The 17,648-nt window shown below is 38.2% G+C and overlaps 1 protein-coding gene across 3 annotated transcripts in view; it reads left to right on the top strand.

Annotated features, from left to right (window-relative positions):
• LOC148083852 (USP6 N-terminal-like protein) overlaps positions 1 to 17,648 on the top strand; it is a 56,289-nt gene that overhangs the window by 33,379 nt on the left and 5,262 nt on the right. For all 3 annotated transcript variants that reach the window (XM_087787042.1, XM_087787040.1, XM_087787041.1), the window contains 12 exons: positions 2,002 to 2,075; positions 5,959 to 6,038; positions 6,486 to 6,525; positions 7,447 to 7,527; positions 13,561 to 13,668; positions 14,555 to 14,664; positions 15,714 to 15,762; positions 15,982 to 16,102; positions 16,657 to 16,751; positions 17,100 to 17,165; positions 17,243 to 17,342; positions 17,405 to 17,557. In XM_087787042.1, the coding sequence (XP_087643168.1) occupies positions 2,002 to 2,075; positions 5,959 to 6,038; positions 6,486 to 6,525; positions 7,447 to 7,527; positions 13,561 to 13,668; positions 14,555 to 14,664; positions 15,714 to 15,762; positions 15,982 to 16,102; positions 16,657 to 16,751; positions 17,100 to 17,165; positions 17,243 to 17,342; positions 17,405 to 17,557 (1,077 nt within the window). The remainder of the gene's footprint in view (positions 1 to 2,001; positions 2,076 to 5,958; positions 6,039 to 6,485; positions 6,526 to 7,446; positions 7,528 to 13,560; positions 13,669 to 14,554; positions 14,665 to 15,713; positions 15,763 to 15,981; positions 16,103 to 16,656; positions 16,752 to 17,099; positions 17,166 to 17,242; positions 17,343 to 17,404; positions 17,558 to 17,648) is intronic.

Below are 17,648 nucleotides of genomic sequence, written 5' to 3'. Positions count from 1 at the left end.
CAGTCTTTGTGAGGGGAAAATAATTCCTGTTCTTCCTCCCTGATTCCTTGTACTCACTATGGGAACCAAAGGGCCTCCTGGAGTGGCATTCCCAGAATAAAAAGCTTTACTGTATTAGTTTATTTGTTCCGGTTTGCCGTTTCCTCACCTGCTGTGTTTGCTCCTGGCAACTGACACACACCAGCCTGTCATAAAAGCAGCAGCTAATCCAACAAGAAGCATGTTTGTGAGGACACACTGGGAAGTGTATTCGGTGAATCAGAAGCTAAATGCTTCCTCTAATGGCGTGAAGAAGCGGCAGCAGCAGGAGTTGGACATTTTTTCGGAAGCTTTAACCACTTTCTTGGGCAGCATGAGGGCGTTCTTGTTCGTGCATCAGCCTCACTTGCAAGGAGGTCCTGGTTTACGGACCAGTTTACGGCAACTCTGGGTCCAGAGTGGAACTTTGTGTGGAGTCTCTCTGTTGGCCGGTTCTTCTGTGGGTTTCCATCCCAGCACTGTGGCTTCCAAAAGCATACAGGCGCAGTTGATGACTCGAATTGTCTGAACTGTAGGTGTCTATGTCTCGGTGAATGAATGAATAAACCAAGTTTGTTTTTGTGATCATATAGAAAGAAAGTTGCTCTGCTTCCTTACAGATGTCTTTTCATGCAACTCTTAATCTTCTCTTTTATATTGGACCGCTGGACGCTTCAAAGAGTACTGAAAGATTGTACGATATTAACGTTTAAAATGTAGTTTTGTTTTTTCTTCCCCTGGAGTGTGTCGTCTCACTCTGTCAGCTGGGAGTTGAAAGCAGCTGCCCTCTCTATAAACGCGAGGCCACACTGGCTGTCATCCCCTTGAGCTTGAATGTGTGCGACCGTCATGTCGGCACAGAGACCCACCGTGAGGACCAAACAGACAGTTTAATGTAGCGTAACAAGATTTTATACCTTATAAACATGCCAACAGTCCTTCTAACAGTCCTTGAAGAAGGAAAGCGTTTGTGAATCTTTTTACTTATGAGCTCTGTTACTAGTTTCATAAGACAGGTTGGTATTCCCAAATTATTTTCAAAGAGACTTGAAGAGGTGTGTCGGTTTAAGACCCGACATCACTCGAACCATATAAAATACCTAACCATCAAAGTCCATTTATCTTTAACTGGCATCAACCAAACCTGTGATAACGACCAACGGAACACCATATTATAGACCTGGGCAAAGTGTGGACTGTTAGTAAAGAAGTGTGTCGCTAAGTAAAACTAGTTAGTAAGAAATCTTTTTAATTTCATTATTTACCAACATAACTTTCCCTGCGACAGACTGGCGTCCTGTGACTCTGAGATAGGCTCCAGTCTCCCCGCGACCCTGACCCCGGGATAAAGCGGTTGTCAATGAATGAATTAAATGAATGACTAACATATCTTTTAAGAATTGTTTGTTTTAGTTTATCCATATATTTCTTGTCCACTCTGAAATTACAATAAAAATGCTTTTGTGTCAATTCTTTTTGTATATTTCAACAAAACATGTATAATAATTTGACCTTTTTTATATTGTCATCATGGCTTAAAAAAAAATGTTCCCATCATATCAGCGCAGTCTAGAAGGGATTTATTTGATTTGAGTAGACTGTCCATCTCACACAGTAATGGTGTACATTCTGCCTCTTCTGAAATGTAGTTTGCAGTAAATTAAAGGATCTTTGGAAATAGTGCCAAAGTTAATTTTGGTTAAAGGACAACCACCATCAAACATTTCACAAATAACCCCTGCACCAGGCTTTGGACATTTTCTGTTGGGTCTTCTTCAAATAACTTTGAAGATTTTAGGTCAACTAGTCTAGTTTTGAACCCTTTGATTTATAAAAACCTTTTAGTAAATAATGATTTATCTCTTTATGTAATGTATTTTTTCACCAGCACTGGCAGATGACCTGGAAAAAGAAAATAAATGAAATGGAAAACTGTTTAGACTAACTCGTATCCTTCTTTCCTGTTTCCTGTTGGATCTGTAGCGTCTGATACGGAGCAGGATGCGGCGGTGAAACTGGATCAGGAGCGCGCTGAGATAGTCGCCAAATATGACAAGGTGGGTTAAGTGTTGGATCAAGTCTTTTTTTAAAAATCTATTCTATTAAACTAGCCTGTCAACTGAACGCAGAAGTGTTGTGTTAAGTGAATGTCTTCAGTTCACTCACCAGAGCTGTGAAAGAAACACAAAAAATTTGTAGTTATAATTAGCAAAACTACATGGAAATTAACACCTACACAGACCGCGTGGGCTTCGCTGCCAGATGTGTTTAACAGGATGTGCAGCAGTGTGTAAATTGCTGAGAAAAGGGCACAGAACGGCAAATAATCCCCAGATAATGGAGTGTTCTAGTGAAACGGGAAGCATCGGATGTGACTAGTTGTTCATTAGACTTAATTGTGGGCTCGGTGTGACGTCACCATCGTCGGGAGGTTCTTCTGCCGGCTTTGATCCGAGGGCGCAAACAAGTACAGTCAACACAGAGAAGAGGTTGAAGTGTATAGTTACATCCCTTTTTCTATTTTATAATCTCATGCTCCACTGGGTGTTAGTGAAAAACAAATAATAGCAAGTGTCCACTGAGAGACTGAGGAATAATCAATGACACTTAATTATTCATTTGGCGAGTTGAAAAGCATGTGTTTAATCTTGTTATGCAGCCTCTCTTTGTTATTGAAATCACCCGGTGAGCTGTCATGGTTTGATGCGGAGATGCGACACGTCGCACATTAGCACTTTCTCTCAGTCAACTGAACTCCGGCGTAAATGGTGCAGAGCATCTCTTGTGTGTCTGGACTTCCACGGCGGGCTGGTGTCGGTCCAACTGGCTCCACATGCACCAGTTTGTAAATGAGTTTTTATAATTCGGAGCAGCACGGCTGTGTGATCACGGCGCTTTTATTAACCGAGGAGGCCGCGGAGAGCTGATGATGGAGGTGTGTTTGTGAAGCAGGGTGACGCACACTCGCAGATAAATCGCTGCTATTGTGGCTGCGGGAGTTCAGTGGAGTCGGATGTCACGTCGCCACTGAGAGACGATGACATTGTTCTCCAGTGTTCACTGTTGATTATTCAACACTGTGGGTGTGTTTATCTAAATCTGGAGATACATGAATTTGACCTTCAAAGTAACACAATAAATGGGTTTTCCAGCCCTTTGACGGTATTTGCACAGTCCTGAAAAGGTCAAAGTGGAACGATAAAACCGTGATGAAATATTGGATTGAAAAATGACAAAACTTCATGTACTTTATGTACAAATCTTTATTTTCCTTGGGTTATTTTATCTTCTTGTTCATGCAATTTGTTTGCTTGTTAACAACCACTATACTCGTCCCTTGAATTACATGTTAAAAGTTAAATCCATATTTTGGCATTTTAGCGATAGTTGTTTTAGAAAAATAATAAAAATAAACTTGTAATTTATGGTATGTATCCAGCATATTCAAATAAAATGTACTTCAAATATACAGAAGTCTTTTATCCCCTCATAACTTGTATTAATACCATTTGTATATATTGTTGACTCGTGCGACAGTGAGTCACACACATGTTCTTGAAATGTCCTTGAGTTTAATGCTTTACTTAAATATGATTTAATCTACATACAATCTCTATTCATTTTTATTAGGCAATTTAAAAGTACAAGCCGTATTAAGAGTTGTATTGTGTTTATTTATTTATTTATTTGCCCTCTTTAAAGCAGGATTGTAGGATATCTACTTATATTATATATATATATATATTTTTTAGTTTTCTTTGCATTTATATGAATTACAGTTCTGTTTAGTAAACTCAAAATTTAAGGGAAAGTTCATCGAGGCAAGTAAAATTTAAATAATGGATGAACAATCTATTTAACTGTTTTTAGTATTCTTTAAATAACAATTTAAATGTTGGTAGAAACCAACTGAAATGTGTCTCACACTTATTCTAGTCTCATCATTTCAAACTGAGAATGAAAGAGATGAATATATTTGCTGTGTAACAAAAAAAAAAAGCCTTTGCGAAAGTGAAAAAACGCTCAAAGCAGAATGAAATATTTTCTGTGATTTGCTATAACTGCAGTTGTTGGTGGTGGATGAATACAGATGATTTTAAACCCATCCGACCTGAACATCTGGTCCACAGAAATAACAGCGCGAGCTCAGGGACGTTCTGTGTAGGTGTTGCTCTGAAAAGTTGTCGAGATCATAGATACAGGGAAAGTAACAGAGGTGGCATTGGATTCTTTTACGAGGCTTCTTCATCAGAAGTATGTATTTTAGAATTTAATCCAACAACTAATTCATTGTGTCTTATATATGTGCATTTGCATGTATAGATGCATACAAATATTTATTTATTTTACTTTAACCATTTTCAAGCTCTGAATGTGAAGAGTGACGCAGCTTGAAGGTTTCTCACAGGAGGAGTTGGAGTTGGGATTTTTTCTTTTCAATTCAATTTTATTTCTTTGCATTTAACTTTAATGGAGTAATGTATGTCTTTATGCTTACAGAAAACTATACAAATATGTATGTAAGAAAATGTAAAATGCTATTGACAATATCATTGGTTCAATAACAACTTTTTCCAGGAGGAAGCACACATTCAGAGATGTGTTATAACGGCCCGACCACTGTTATCTGGCAAACATAAAACAATATTGAACGAACAATAACCAGATATTATATCAACAATTTCACATGTTTAATAAACTGCTGCTTTTCTGGTTCTCTTTGGTCGTTTTTAAAAACCTGATAAAACTTCAGAACAATTTTTTTTCTGTTCCTTCCATTATCAATATTTCCAATTGAATTATGGACAGAAGTCCTTTTGGTACTTCATTAACTGACATAAATCTAAAAATCTAATTACATATTCTCCTTTGCAAGGTGACAAAGGGAAGAACCTTTTAATGAATGATACTAAATAAACTGGAATTCAAGTGTACAACAAGACAAAAGTATTACACTGTATTTTCTTAGCATGTGATTGTTTCCGATGATAATTTAGGCTCCGTTTTATTCATATTTCAGTGCCATTGATGGCAAATCAAAACGGATTGTTTTCTCAGGCCTCAAGTCAGACAGTGACGCAGGTGAACGTCTGCGTTTTCATTTGACACCTGTTAAAGAACCACACACACCTATGTCTTCCCAACACGCATGTTTCAAGAGCCAATCAAAACACAATCATCTGGTCTGGGGAGGGTTGGAGTCGTGTGATTGGATGATTCACTTTCATATGTCAAGATACTACAAGTCCACTCATCTTCTGTTGATTAAGTTCATCATCTGATTGGAAGGTCAACACATCCATCCTTAATCTTAACATATTCAGATTTTCTTTTTCATACTGTTGATCTATTTGTTCCTCACAAACAAGATTCTCAACATCTTTTAACAATGGTTTAAAGAAAAGCCCAGCAGACGTTATAGTGTGAGGCATCATTGTGATGCCAAGCTTCCTTTCTGTGCCTTGCAAGTATAATTTTCTCTTTAATGTGAGGTGAAGTGAGACCGTGCATCAAAAGAAGATGTGCAGTCGACTGAAAATGCAACTCTCGTAATCTTCCTGAAAGTTTGGAGAAACGGATGTGGAGGCGGTTTTAAATTGAGTTTTTGAAAGACCAGAGCTGTTTTTTTTTCTTAATTAAGAAAAGGTTTTGATGAGAGTTGAACTAGTAATGACTAATTCTAATAGGGAAAAATGTGTTTAATTTATGTGTTACTCCAGACCTTCTTGAGAAATGGCATTGTAAAAGCTGCTATGTAATTTAATGATTCAAAAATGTAGTTGACCTGCACGAAAAAATATAAGTCAAAGCTAATACATTTTTGTTATAAAAACAGGAGCTGTTTGTAGCCATCTTATTTGTAGTGAGTTAATTCAACAGATCAAGATAAAAATGTTAACGACTGAAGAACCACAATGAGTTTTAATTTCTCTCTGTCAGGGAAAAGAAGCCACCGTGGAGCCCTGGGAAGACACCGACTACCACCTGTACAAAGTCATCGACCGCTTCGGCTTCGTGCAGTAAGTAGTGTCGGAGAAAAACAGCAGCAAAGTGGAGAAAATGAGACGCTCCAGTGACGAGTGTTGCTGAGACTTTAGCCGGAATCGTCCGCAGACTATTTAATATGCTTGAGTTCCACTGGTTTGTCAAAAAACTGCACCAGGTTGTAGCGGTTGAGTGCGCTCTGTCACCATGGCAACATGACCACCGAGGACTTTGTTCCAAACGTTTCCGTTATATGTGATCATTGAAACATTAACCGTATCAAGTTATTATGACACATGTGAGTCAACAGTGGAGGATCCTCTTCTGCACAAATGAAGGAAGGACAAATGGTTGTGTATCTGTTTCTGTGATGGCTGACCTGCTCCGTGTTCCTCTGTTTGATAAGAGAGTGTTAATATTCTTGATCATTCCTTATCGCGACAGGAACAAACTCCTAATGTTTAACCTTTGTTCCCCTTTAGTAAGAGCGACCTTCCGTCCTATGACTCCGTAGAGGAAAAGGTGAGTCGCCCGAGAAGTTTTATTTTCTATAATTTATCCAGGGGAAAAAAAATGTACATGAAAATGTATATCTAGAATGTTTTAATAATTATTATCAAGAGTTATAATTCTACCACAAGGTTTTTAGTAATTACCAGTATCTGTAGTTTGCTGTCCAGCAGTGATTTATTAACACAAAGAAGTGTAAATAATTTGTCACAAAGACTGTGAAAGTTTCTCAAGAACACTAGTTGGATAAAGTTATATTTTATTTGATTATTTAAAGTTGTTGCATAAGTGCTTCTCTGTCTGCAACAGAACAGTCAGGGTCTCTGCTGAAAAACACACTTGAATATTGTTTTGTAAACTCTATGTACAAAATGTTTGTAAACTCCTTTATTTTACATCAGTTTAACTTGTCATCTTGTTGCTGTACATGCAAATTTGTCTCACAAGTGAATATAAATTGACTAAACATTGAATAAAGAACGATTTAATCCATCAAACTTAAACCAGAAATACAGTTGTAAACCGTTAAAAGAAGAGAACATTAAAAGGAAGTTTTAAATTCCGTTTTCATTATTAAAAAAAACAATAACAAAGTCATTTAAATGTAGTTCTTCTTCCTCCTATAGCAATGGATGAAACTTCATTCTACTCGTATAATTTCATCGTTCTATTTTTAGTTGTTAATTTGCTCCAGAAAACGGTCTAATTCGAGCTTCAAAACTCCAGCAGCTGTTGTGTAGACGTCCTCGACGCGATAAAGAAAGTCTTTACTCGGAAATTGTGCATCCAAAATCTTTACACGCTTGTTGAACATCTCGATGGTACATTTCCAACGCAAATTGCATCTTTCAAGTCTTCATCTGCTGGTGCGATTACAGTCGTCTCCTGCAGAACAACTGTCACTGAGACTATTAACGTGTCACTTCCCTGCAGCAAAAACAGACGGAGCTGGAGAGAACCTCCAAATGGCTGAAGATGCTGAAGAGCTGGGACAAGTACAAGAACAGCGACAAGGTGATTTGCTGCTTCGCTTTCACTTCCCTGTCTGGTGTTGTGTTGATAAAACCTAGAGTAACATGGGACGAGCATTTTTCAACAACTAAATGTAATTGAGGATGTGATGAGTGAGGTGGTTATGCAGGCATGTCAGTGCCGTCAGAAGATTGAATGGTTGAATTTAACATTTCGTATTTTTGAAATGTTGTATTTTTTTTAAATCATTGAAATAAATAATTTGAAAATGGAAACGTTAAAGGTTATAAATTGACTTAAATGAATTCTAGTTTTGATATTATCAAGTAACACTATATTATGAAATTGCTCATTTGGCTTGTCCTTTTTATTTATTGCTGAAAAAAAGAAAAGGGTCAAATTCAATGGGGCTAAATAGTTATTATTGATTGTTACTATCATTATTATTATTATGCATTTATTTTCACTGATCAACAATAAATAAAAACGACAAGAGATTGATATTCTAATTATTGAAGAATACATTTTCTTGATTCAATGTTTACATTTTTTTGTAAACTCAATATACTGTATATGTGGGTATGAAAGTGACACCAGACAAAACCAAAAGAGTACCGAGCGACTTGATCGTTCTTTCAGCCAATCATGCGACGCGAAAAAAAGAAAATAAACTTAAAGAAGTATTTGAGTTTGTATTGATCAGTCTCCAATATCAGGGGTTTGTTTCAAGATGTGCCTCATAACACAAGAAAAACATGAACCTGCTCTTATGTCTTTTCGTTGGCTGTCCAACGATTTGTGTATCGTTTGTGGATCCTTAGCCTAAGGATTCAAGTTTTAAGTCATTACTCTTGCGCTAACCATCACTCTTAGTGCGGCTAAAATTTAAAAAACGTATTGATAGCTCTTTGTAAATTGTACTCTTTCTTTCTTGCTTGAACGGTCATGCTTTCGTCTGAGCCGAAGTCCAACTGACCGTCCCTCGAGACGGCGACTGCTGACGGATAATCAATAGTGTTGACCTTCATTAGCGTCTTTCAGGTTGACTTTTTGTTGTGGTGTCGCCTTCAGCTCCTAATTTGTCAACTTGTTATCCGAGTGGGAAGCTCCAAGTGTAGAATTATCGGATGACTGGTGCTCTGAAGGAAAAAGTATTTGGAAGACATGTCCTTGGCTTCTTTCCACTTCAAAGAAATGTTGACAACACATCTGAGCATTTTTTTCCCACTCTTTTCTTCTGCTGCATCTCCCCTCGCTCCACTCCTTTCTTCCCTAACGCTTCAGGAATGTTTTCAACTCAGTCTGCAGTTATTAAAACAGTCATCTTTAACCTGCTGGTGTTACTGCATCCACTAGTGAGCACTTGACATGCAAGCTTAATCATGTTCTTCAATAATACACTCCTTTCATTGATTCAGAACGTTTTCTTACAACAATTTACATACAATCTAAAAGCCATCTCCTGGCACAAGTGGTTTGTTTTGCGGGGAATACTATCCGTCTTAATTGTTCAACCCTGAAATTGACTATTGACCCGGAGAGTCAAAGTCTCCTCTGTCCTCCCATGGAAATCAATGCGATGAGTCGGCGAGCTAGACTTTTTTAAGTCACTGTTGCACTTAAAGGTTCGACTGATCAGAATGATTTTATTAGTCCTGTGAGGGCAGATAAAAGAAGATTAAAGTAAAATGTGAAAACCCAACTCTCCTGACTTACTGCATCTTGGAGAGGAAGACTTCAACGTTTGAGTAACTCCCTGATCATGACCAAGTATTTACTTTATAAAGTTCACCCCGTCTTTTTTTTTAAACATTTTATGATGTTGAATAATTGCTATAAATGTGAACTGTTTAAACTATGTAGCCAACCGTCAACTCTGGATATTAAGGAGGAGAAAAAACTAAACATTAAAAATAAAATGAATTGAGTGAAAGGTGCTCAGAAAGACCTTGCAACCCAAAGACCCACCAGATAGACAAGTTGTGCAAGTAAGCCTCAGATTCAGTAATCGGCTTAAAGATTATAACTGCAGTCAAAAAAAAAGTGAGCGGTGACTTTTTGACCCTTCATTGACGGTCTGTAGTCTGTCAACACAATGCAGTCAAGAACCAGATCTTTGCACTTCTCCATTAGTAATAAAACAGTTTCTAAAATGAGTTCACTGAGAGGGAGTGAGATGAGTAGTGTTGGAATGTGTGGAACACAAGCCAGGGAGTGTTGACTCAGTTTAAAAAGTGAAAAGGAAGTTATAATATTTTAGTTAAAAGGATACTTGGACTTGTTGAGTAGTTGCTTAATATTGAAGGTACAATTTACTTTGGTAAACAAATAAAATACACTATGGATGTGACTGTGCCACAGCCTTAAAAAATAAGATTATGTAGAGATCATTTGGTTTTATTTTATCAGTAAACGGGTGAGCTTAACCTTTCGCTCAGTGTTATCATTTTCAACAGATTAATCCTAAATGCCGATGTCCGAGTAAACAAACACGAGCTCGTGCACTAAGAGGATGATGGATGTGACAGATGCTCTCGTCGACGCTCGTCACAACCTAATTAGAAGCATGATGCCATTGAAACGATTAAGTCCTCTGTGTGGCTGCCGATGGACCGCCAGCTCTTAATGTCTTCCTCGCACACACACACTCACACACACTCACACACCCATGGACACACATGTCATTAATTTACGCAGGACGGAGACAATATGCTGACGCAGATAGGTGAACGTGCTGAACACACATCCTCTGAGAAGCATCGAAGGTTACGGATGAGTGATGAATGACTTCATCAGTGCTGCAAACTGGACCTCCAGGAAATGAAATGAAAAGTCTGGGGAGCTGTTTGTCCACGAGAACGATCTTCTAGTGAAGTCGAAGCTACCGTAGCTACTTTTTAAACATGAGTAGATTTTCATTTAGTTTAGCTATGTTGGTCGTTGTTGATGCTAAATACTTCAATAATGTTGATGTTTGCTTTAACGTGTCTGGTGAGTCATGCACGATTATCATCGGACCAAGGAAATATGGGCCGATCGAGGATTATTACGTAATATTTTAGGAATACTGAAGCAGTTAGCAGTTCTAATGCTAGTGTGGATTTCTCTATTTACCAGGTGTTTGTAAACAAGTAAAGCTTTTCTAGAGACGGTGAAAATACGAAAAGCCATTAATGCACAAATTATATAATTCATAGCGCTCGACAACCTCATCTTTTTCTGTCTTAAAGAACTCGTGTAAACTAAGTTAATAGCACATTTAGAGCCACAATACACCCTCTGAAGCCACTTCTCCCTCTCAGATGTGTCCCTCACTCTATGATGTCTTTATATACCTGTTATTGTTATGTACAGAATATAGAATCAAACATTTTCCTTTGTTCGGCCGGAGCTACTAAACTATCACCTTTTCATCACAACATCCTGAACCAACTGCAGATTATATGAAGATTTTATTTAATCGAGAAACGGAAGGTTATCGGTATTGGTTTAAATTCTTCAAAAAGGAAAATGCATCACTTGGATAAAGAATTAAGACAAGTATTGTTTGCGATTTTCAAGGAATGTTTTGAATTTAATCACTAGGATAGTTGTTGCCAGCTATTAATAAATAAAACATTATCTTGTTGTACAATAGCAGCTAATCATTAAACTGATGCCAATGAAAAGAAACAGTCATTTTATCGACAAAAACCTTTGTTTTCCAACCTGTAAATATAAAAGGCAAAGGTCTTACAAGGTCTTACAAGTATTTTTTCGTCATTTACACATCTCTTGCGCATCTGAAATTGCTGTAGGTGGTGCTACATACGTCAGTGGTACAGTTCTGACAAAATTAAGTTGGTTTCATTGCGAAAATGCTACTTTTACCTAAATGTATCATTAAAAAGGTGTTTTGTTTTTATCAAGGCTAAACTAGTGCATTATTAACACCAGGTGTGTCTAACTCAATCACACAAACTTCAAACGGACCATATATTGGGTAAAACCAATTTACAATGTATTGATAACTGGAATTAAGTAAAAGTGTCATCCGATTGTAATTCTCCCTTTTAATTGTTAAAGAATAATTTAACCCCCTTGGCTTCAAAATACGGAAGTCGCCCTCCTTTCCCATCTTTTATCAAATTCACTTTTACCTGCTTACATTTTCATTAACTTTCCAGGATAATTGATGGTATTCTTAATGTGTACCATGTGATCCAGTTCAATTTTAGTTAGTTTAGAATTTCTTTAGGGGGCATCAATAAATGACCTGGCAGGTCAGATTTGCTCCAGCGGTTTAGAGTCCTTCTAAACGTGAACTAAACCATTATCTAATCGTACATTATGCTTTATAATGTAGCCCTTAAACGATTGGTTTTGTAATTGTACTATTTCTACGTCATATTTGCTGCCTTGCCTCAACAAAGCCTGCTCTGAGGTTAACCTCCTTTTTTCTAAGACCACTGAATAAATCATGTCTTGTTTGGGGTACTAATGGTGTGATCTTAGACTAGTGTTCCAGAGCTAATGATCCATTTACCTCGTGCTCTGTTCACCACCTTCTCGCACGCTTTCATGCCGGTTGGGTTTTAATCTGTACAGACGGCGAAGTCACCCTTCCAATTATCTGTGCTGTCCCGGCAGTTTATGTTCTAAGACTTAATCTCTCGCAACCCTGAGTCTGACAAGTTTTCTGTCTCCTGGTGGACACACCATTTCCTCCGACTCAAATGTCTCTGTCCCTCTGCACTCTAGCCGAGCAGATCCAGCCAGATGGCCCGGGTTCACCTTCCACAGCCCTCTTGCTTCGGCTGCAGGAAGCTGCAGGAAGCTGCAGACTGCATGTTTGTGTCACAGGTTCTCTGTCTGACTCACTGCCTGAGGCCTGTCTCTGCAGTCTCATGTTTTTGCAGGAGATTTCTTATTTTGAAATGATATAAGATATGATAAATGTGGATTTATTGTGTGTTAAACATCTGATCCTGCTCAAGGGTACTGTGAAATGGTTTTGCGGAGACCCTGTGTTGAGCTATCAGTGAAGCAAACTAAGGGTCGTCAAAGGGATTCACTGTCGGGTTACGAATCCGACTTAACACTTTTACTTAAACAAAGAATAATGAGATTGGGTTTAAAGTCGCATGTTTTACCTGCAAGTGAGAAAGAAGAACGGAGATTACTTGTCTGTCTGAATCCTTCCTGAAGCACAGAGCTGTTAGTTCGCTGTTACATCTTCCTTGCAGTTTCACAAGCCGCTAATTATCGTACTCCAAAGGTTATAACAAAACACAAATCTAGAATGAGTTATTACCTTCAAGGTCCGTGTGAGCTCCATCACAGATCGTACCCTGGCACGAAGGCATTTTTACTCCCACATTCGATGCGAACATAAACAGTGATAAGAAATGCAGTGAGAGAATATTATTATGAAGAGAATATTATATGTGGTCAAGTACATTTGATTAACATACTTTAGCTCAGGACCTTCTTATCATTTACAGTCTATAATTTCTATTTAGTCTATAACTTTCAAAGGACACTATAAATGACCTGGTGGGCTTCATGGGCCTTGAGTCTGACGCATGGCTAAGAGCAGCCTTTTTTGCAAAAAATAAAAAGGCACGACCTTTAAATACCTTTCAGTATATGAATACAATATTCACCATAACGTTAGTCAGCAAAAGCCACGGGCTGGTCTCTGAACAACGAGATATAGTTTGTGTTTCCCTTTTTTCAAATTTCTTTTAGTAAACTTGTCCAAAATAGTATCACCTTGATAACATGTCAAGAGTCGCATGTTAATATTAATTTGTTTTGTAAAAAAAAACACAAAAAAACACACCTTTTAAAACACTAATAATTGATATAACATCCAATAATCTCCTACTCTGGTCCCCTGCCCTGTGGTTGAGGTCACTGGTCTAATACATTGTGATCGATCATAATTCAAAAATACTTCAAAACAGCTTACTAATTTAAGTAATTTACACATGTATGCAAATTATCTAGAAATAGTTTTGACTCTGAAGCAAAATTGGATAAATCGTAATCACATCATGAGTGTTCAAGTGTCCTTCTGCATGTGTTTGGCAGTTGGAGCGAAGGATCTACAAGGGAATTCCTCTTCAGCTGCGAGGACAAGTGTGGTGTCTGCTGCTCGATATTCCCAAGATGAAAGAGGAGAAGAAGGACTACTACGAGGTATCAAAGTGTGACTCTCTTTCTCATGTCAACCATTACAATCTTGTAGATGTTTGTTTGAGACACTGGATCTGAATTAAATCTGAAGACTTCAGGCTAAGATGGATGTGCAGCTGCAGCACCAGAACAGGGAAAGTTTAAGGACAAGGAGTTGAATTGTGATGATAGTTACACAGAGCTATAATATCTATGGAAAGACAACATATTTTAACATCATGAAAACATTGTTGCATTAGAAGATGAATACTAGAACATAACTTAAGTAACATAAGCTTGTTTTAGCATCTAACATTTAAGACGAATAATAATGTGAAATAATCGCATGTTAAAGATGACACAAAACATGACTTAAGAAAGGCTACAATGAATTTTCAGAATTTTTGGAATAAACTTGAACATTATAAATATATTCTTGTTTTGTTGCAATATTCGAATTGATGTACCTTAGAAGCTATAATGTATGAAGACATATTGGTACTTGACATCATTTATACAAAATTAAAATTTTAATCATTAATGATTAAAATAATAAAAATAAATAATTCATGAATAATTCCTCATTTTATTTATCATCCTACATTATTGAGACAAAACTATAAGAGAGCTTATATTCTTGATGTATGTGTAAAACATCTTTGATCTACAAATGTTAGTGACTAGCAAAGTAAGAGAGTCACAAGTTAATTCTGCACCAATGTTCTGACTGGGTCAGCAGTCTTGTCTACTCTGGGCCAGTTAGTTTGAGCTGTGCTGACATCAGAGGTGTGACCTCAGCCTCTAGGAAGAGTGGAGACCCCGAGGTTACGCTGCCAGCTGGTGGAACGACCAGACTTCTGAACTGAACGATCCCGACGGTTGATTTGTGTTAAAATTATCCCGGAAACAGAAGCTGAAAGCCAGAGCCAAAGGACTCTCCCCGGACATCCGTCAGATCGACCTGGACGTGAACCGAACCTACCGAGACCACATCATGTTCATGCACCGCTACGACGTCAAGTGGGTTCTGACGCACTCACTGAACCTTTTAACTGACTGTTCATGACTCGGCAAAACTTGAAGAAAAACTTGTTTATTTATTTTAAAAAATTCTCACCACAATTTGATGAATTGTTGACATATTATCCATATAAAAAAGCCCTTGAGCATTAAATATAAAAATAATTAAAAATATAAATATATATATATATATAGTCGTTATTACTCTTGATATTCTGATATTCAATTGTGATTTACTGAATATTAACAGTACTAGTATTTGTTCACTTACTAATCAAAATATGTATTATTCATCAGAAAAGAGAAGTTTGACCACAATTCACAGATAAGGAAGTGTGTAAATTCACTTCCTGTTCCCTCTTCTGGTGAACAAAGATAGAATCATGAGTAAATATATGTCCCACTGATGAAAAAAGTCTCATTGTTGTTCAACTCTTTGCCATCTTAAAATTGGAGATAAATATTCATGAAGCCTGGTTTTTAAAGCTCTGTAGGTGCTGCCTTGAGTTTTATAAATGATGTGAGATTTTGAAAATTCCTAAAATAAATAAGCTGTCATTGAGTGTGCTCTGACAAGTACTACACATGTTCATGAAATACTGACACATCTTAACTTGAACAGAAGTGGATTAAATGTCATTAGTGGCCACGTGATACACGTGCATATACATGAGGGAGCATCGAGGCAAAAGACAGGCAGAACTAATAAAAATAGGCTTTAAATTATTTTAAAAATATGGGGAAATATTATATACATTTTAATAAATGGTTCTCAATGAAAGTCATAAATATTCAACAATTTAAAAATATATATATAATGGTAACAATTTGAAGGGAAACATTAAGTTATTAAGTTTAAAATAAAGTACATTATTAAATATATTAATAGTGATGCTGTCTTCATTTTATTAAAATATAATACTTGAGGGTAGCAGAAGGTTGCACCTCTTAAAGTGTGCTTGTATCAGTTTTTCTTACACTTTTTCCATCACCTTTTAGCCTGCAGTGATCAGAACAGAAACCATTCAAGTGTGTGTTTGTGTTTCCAGGCAGCAGGCGCTCTTCCACGTCCTTACAGCGTACTCCATGTACAACATGGTGAGTCACTCGTGTCTCCTTCTCTGGGAAACTGTACCATGAAAGAAAACAGCCAGAGGGGCTGAAGGAGGGAACTCTCATCAGCTGAACAGCATCTGTAGCTGCTGCTGAGTTTCCCCCTCATGTTAAGTTGAAGGAGGGATGGAGGGATCCGGCGTGTTATGGTGTCACCTTCTCTCAAGTCTGCCCTTGATCTGAAGCTTGTGCGTCCGTCTGCAGGAGGTGGGCTACTGTCAGGGCATGAGTCAGATCACGGCCCTGCTGCTCATCTACATGAACGAGGAAGACGCCTTCTGGGCTCTTGTCAAACTGCTGTCCGGCCAGAAGCACGCCATGCACGGTAGGGTCGGAATCTTGTCGATATGATTTGTTTCTAGAGTGAGTCGTCGTCGTTACAAAATACCGACTGTTGTTTGAGTGATTCAACCCTGGAGTCAAGAGAGCAGCATGAAGGCCGTGCAGAGAAGCTGTTCTTTAAAAGATGCATTTCTAATTCAAAAGTTCAAAGCCTCTTAGACGGACAATGATCTTTGGTTGTGATCCTTATCACCATGTTGATACAGGAAGTGTCATGACTTGTATGGCTTCTCATCGCTGCTGCTCACACAGATTGAAATTGAATCACTGAACTAAATCAAATGTCATGTCATTCAAATATGTTGTTTATTCTGGATTTCTGTATACATTTATTTAGTTTAGACAACTGTGAAAATGAAGGGTTAGGCGATCTATTTGAGTTGGAAAAAAAACAATTCTTGGATCATGGAAGTCGTTTTATCGATTTTAAACGTATGTTTTGTTATATAAAGTTATTTAAAATAAGCTTCTTGAAGGAGGGATCTAGACAAAAGTACTTTTCCAGTTGTTTTAAAACGATTGTGTTAAAACCTGCAGGGTTCTTTGTCCCGGGTTTCCCGAAGCTGATGCGTTTCCAGGAGCATCACGACCGCATCCTTAAGAAGATGATGCCCAAACTGAAGCAACACCTGGTGAGATCAGCGTGTGCTTCGTTGTGTAGATTGAAATGAGATGAAGACAAAGGCACTGGATGTTTCACTGCATGCGTCCACAGTTAAGATGAATCCATCCATCCTCTTCAGGCTCACAGAGTCCTGACCTAAGCCTCATTTGCTGAGACCATCTTTAGTCCAAAACTATGAAGTTGAAGAATGATGGTTCTAGTAGTAACCCTGCCTTTTGGCTCAGCTCTGTGTTCCCCTGGATATATGATACAGAAAAGAGTTGCAGTGATGGATTATATTACTATTTTTCACATGTTTTTTATCTTACTCCTTCCGTCACTCGTGAACAAGATGCTGATAAATGTGTCTCTGCAGGACAACCAGGAGGTGTTGACCAGTCTCTACACCATGAAGTGGTTCTTCCAGTGTTTCCTGGACAGAGTGAGTCTCTTAAACACGATAAACTTGACATCCATAAACGTTTCAGTCCATCTTCACGTCCACTCTTCTGTCTCCAGACTCCGTTCACGCTCACTCTCAGGATCTGGGACATCTACATCCTGGAGGGGGAGCGGGTGCTACCTGCCATGTCCTACACTGTCCTCAAGCTGCACAAGAGTAAGTCTCCTCTGCTCACACACACACACCAGACCCGATCCTTCACCTGTCCCCGTCCACAGAACACCTCATGAAGCTGTCCATGGAGGAGCTGGTGGAGTTCCTGCAGGTCACTTTGTCCAAAAACTTCTTCCTGGAAGACGATGTCGTGGTGGAGCAGCTGCAGGCGTCCATGGTGGAGCTGAGGAGGCATAAGATGGACCTGCCGGCACCAGGTACGTCATCAGAAGTCGCCTCGAAATGTCTGATTTAAAACGTCCCGCAGGTCGTCCTCTCAACGTCTTCATCTAAAGACGGTTGCTTGTT

Source organism: Callionymus lyra, chromosome 3, assembly GCF_982586985.1.
Source record: "Callionymus lyra chromosome 3, fCalLyr1.hap1.1, whole genome shotgun sequence".
Lineage (NCBI taxonomy): Eukaryota > Metazoa > Chordata > Actinopteri > Syngnathiformes > Callionymidae > Callionymus > Callionymus lyra.
Note: the sequence above shows the minus strand (reverse complement) of the source record. Positions and strands in the feature narration are given on the sequence as shown.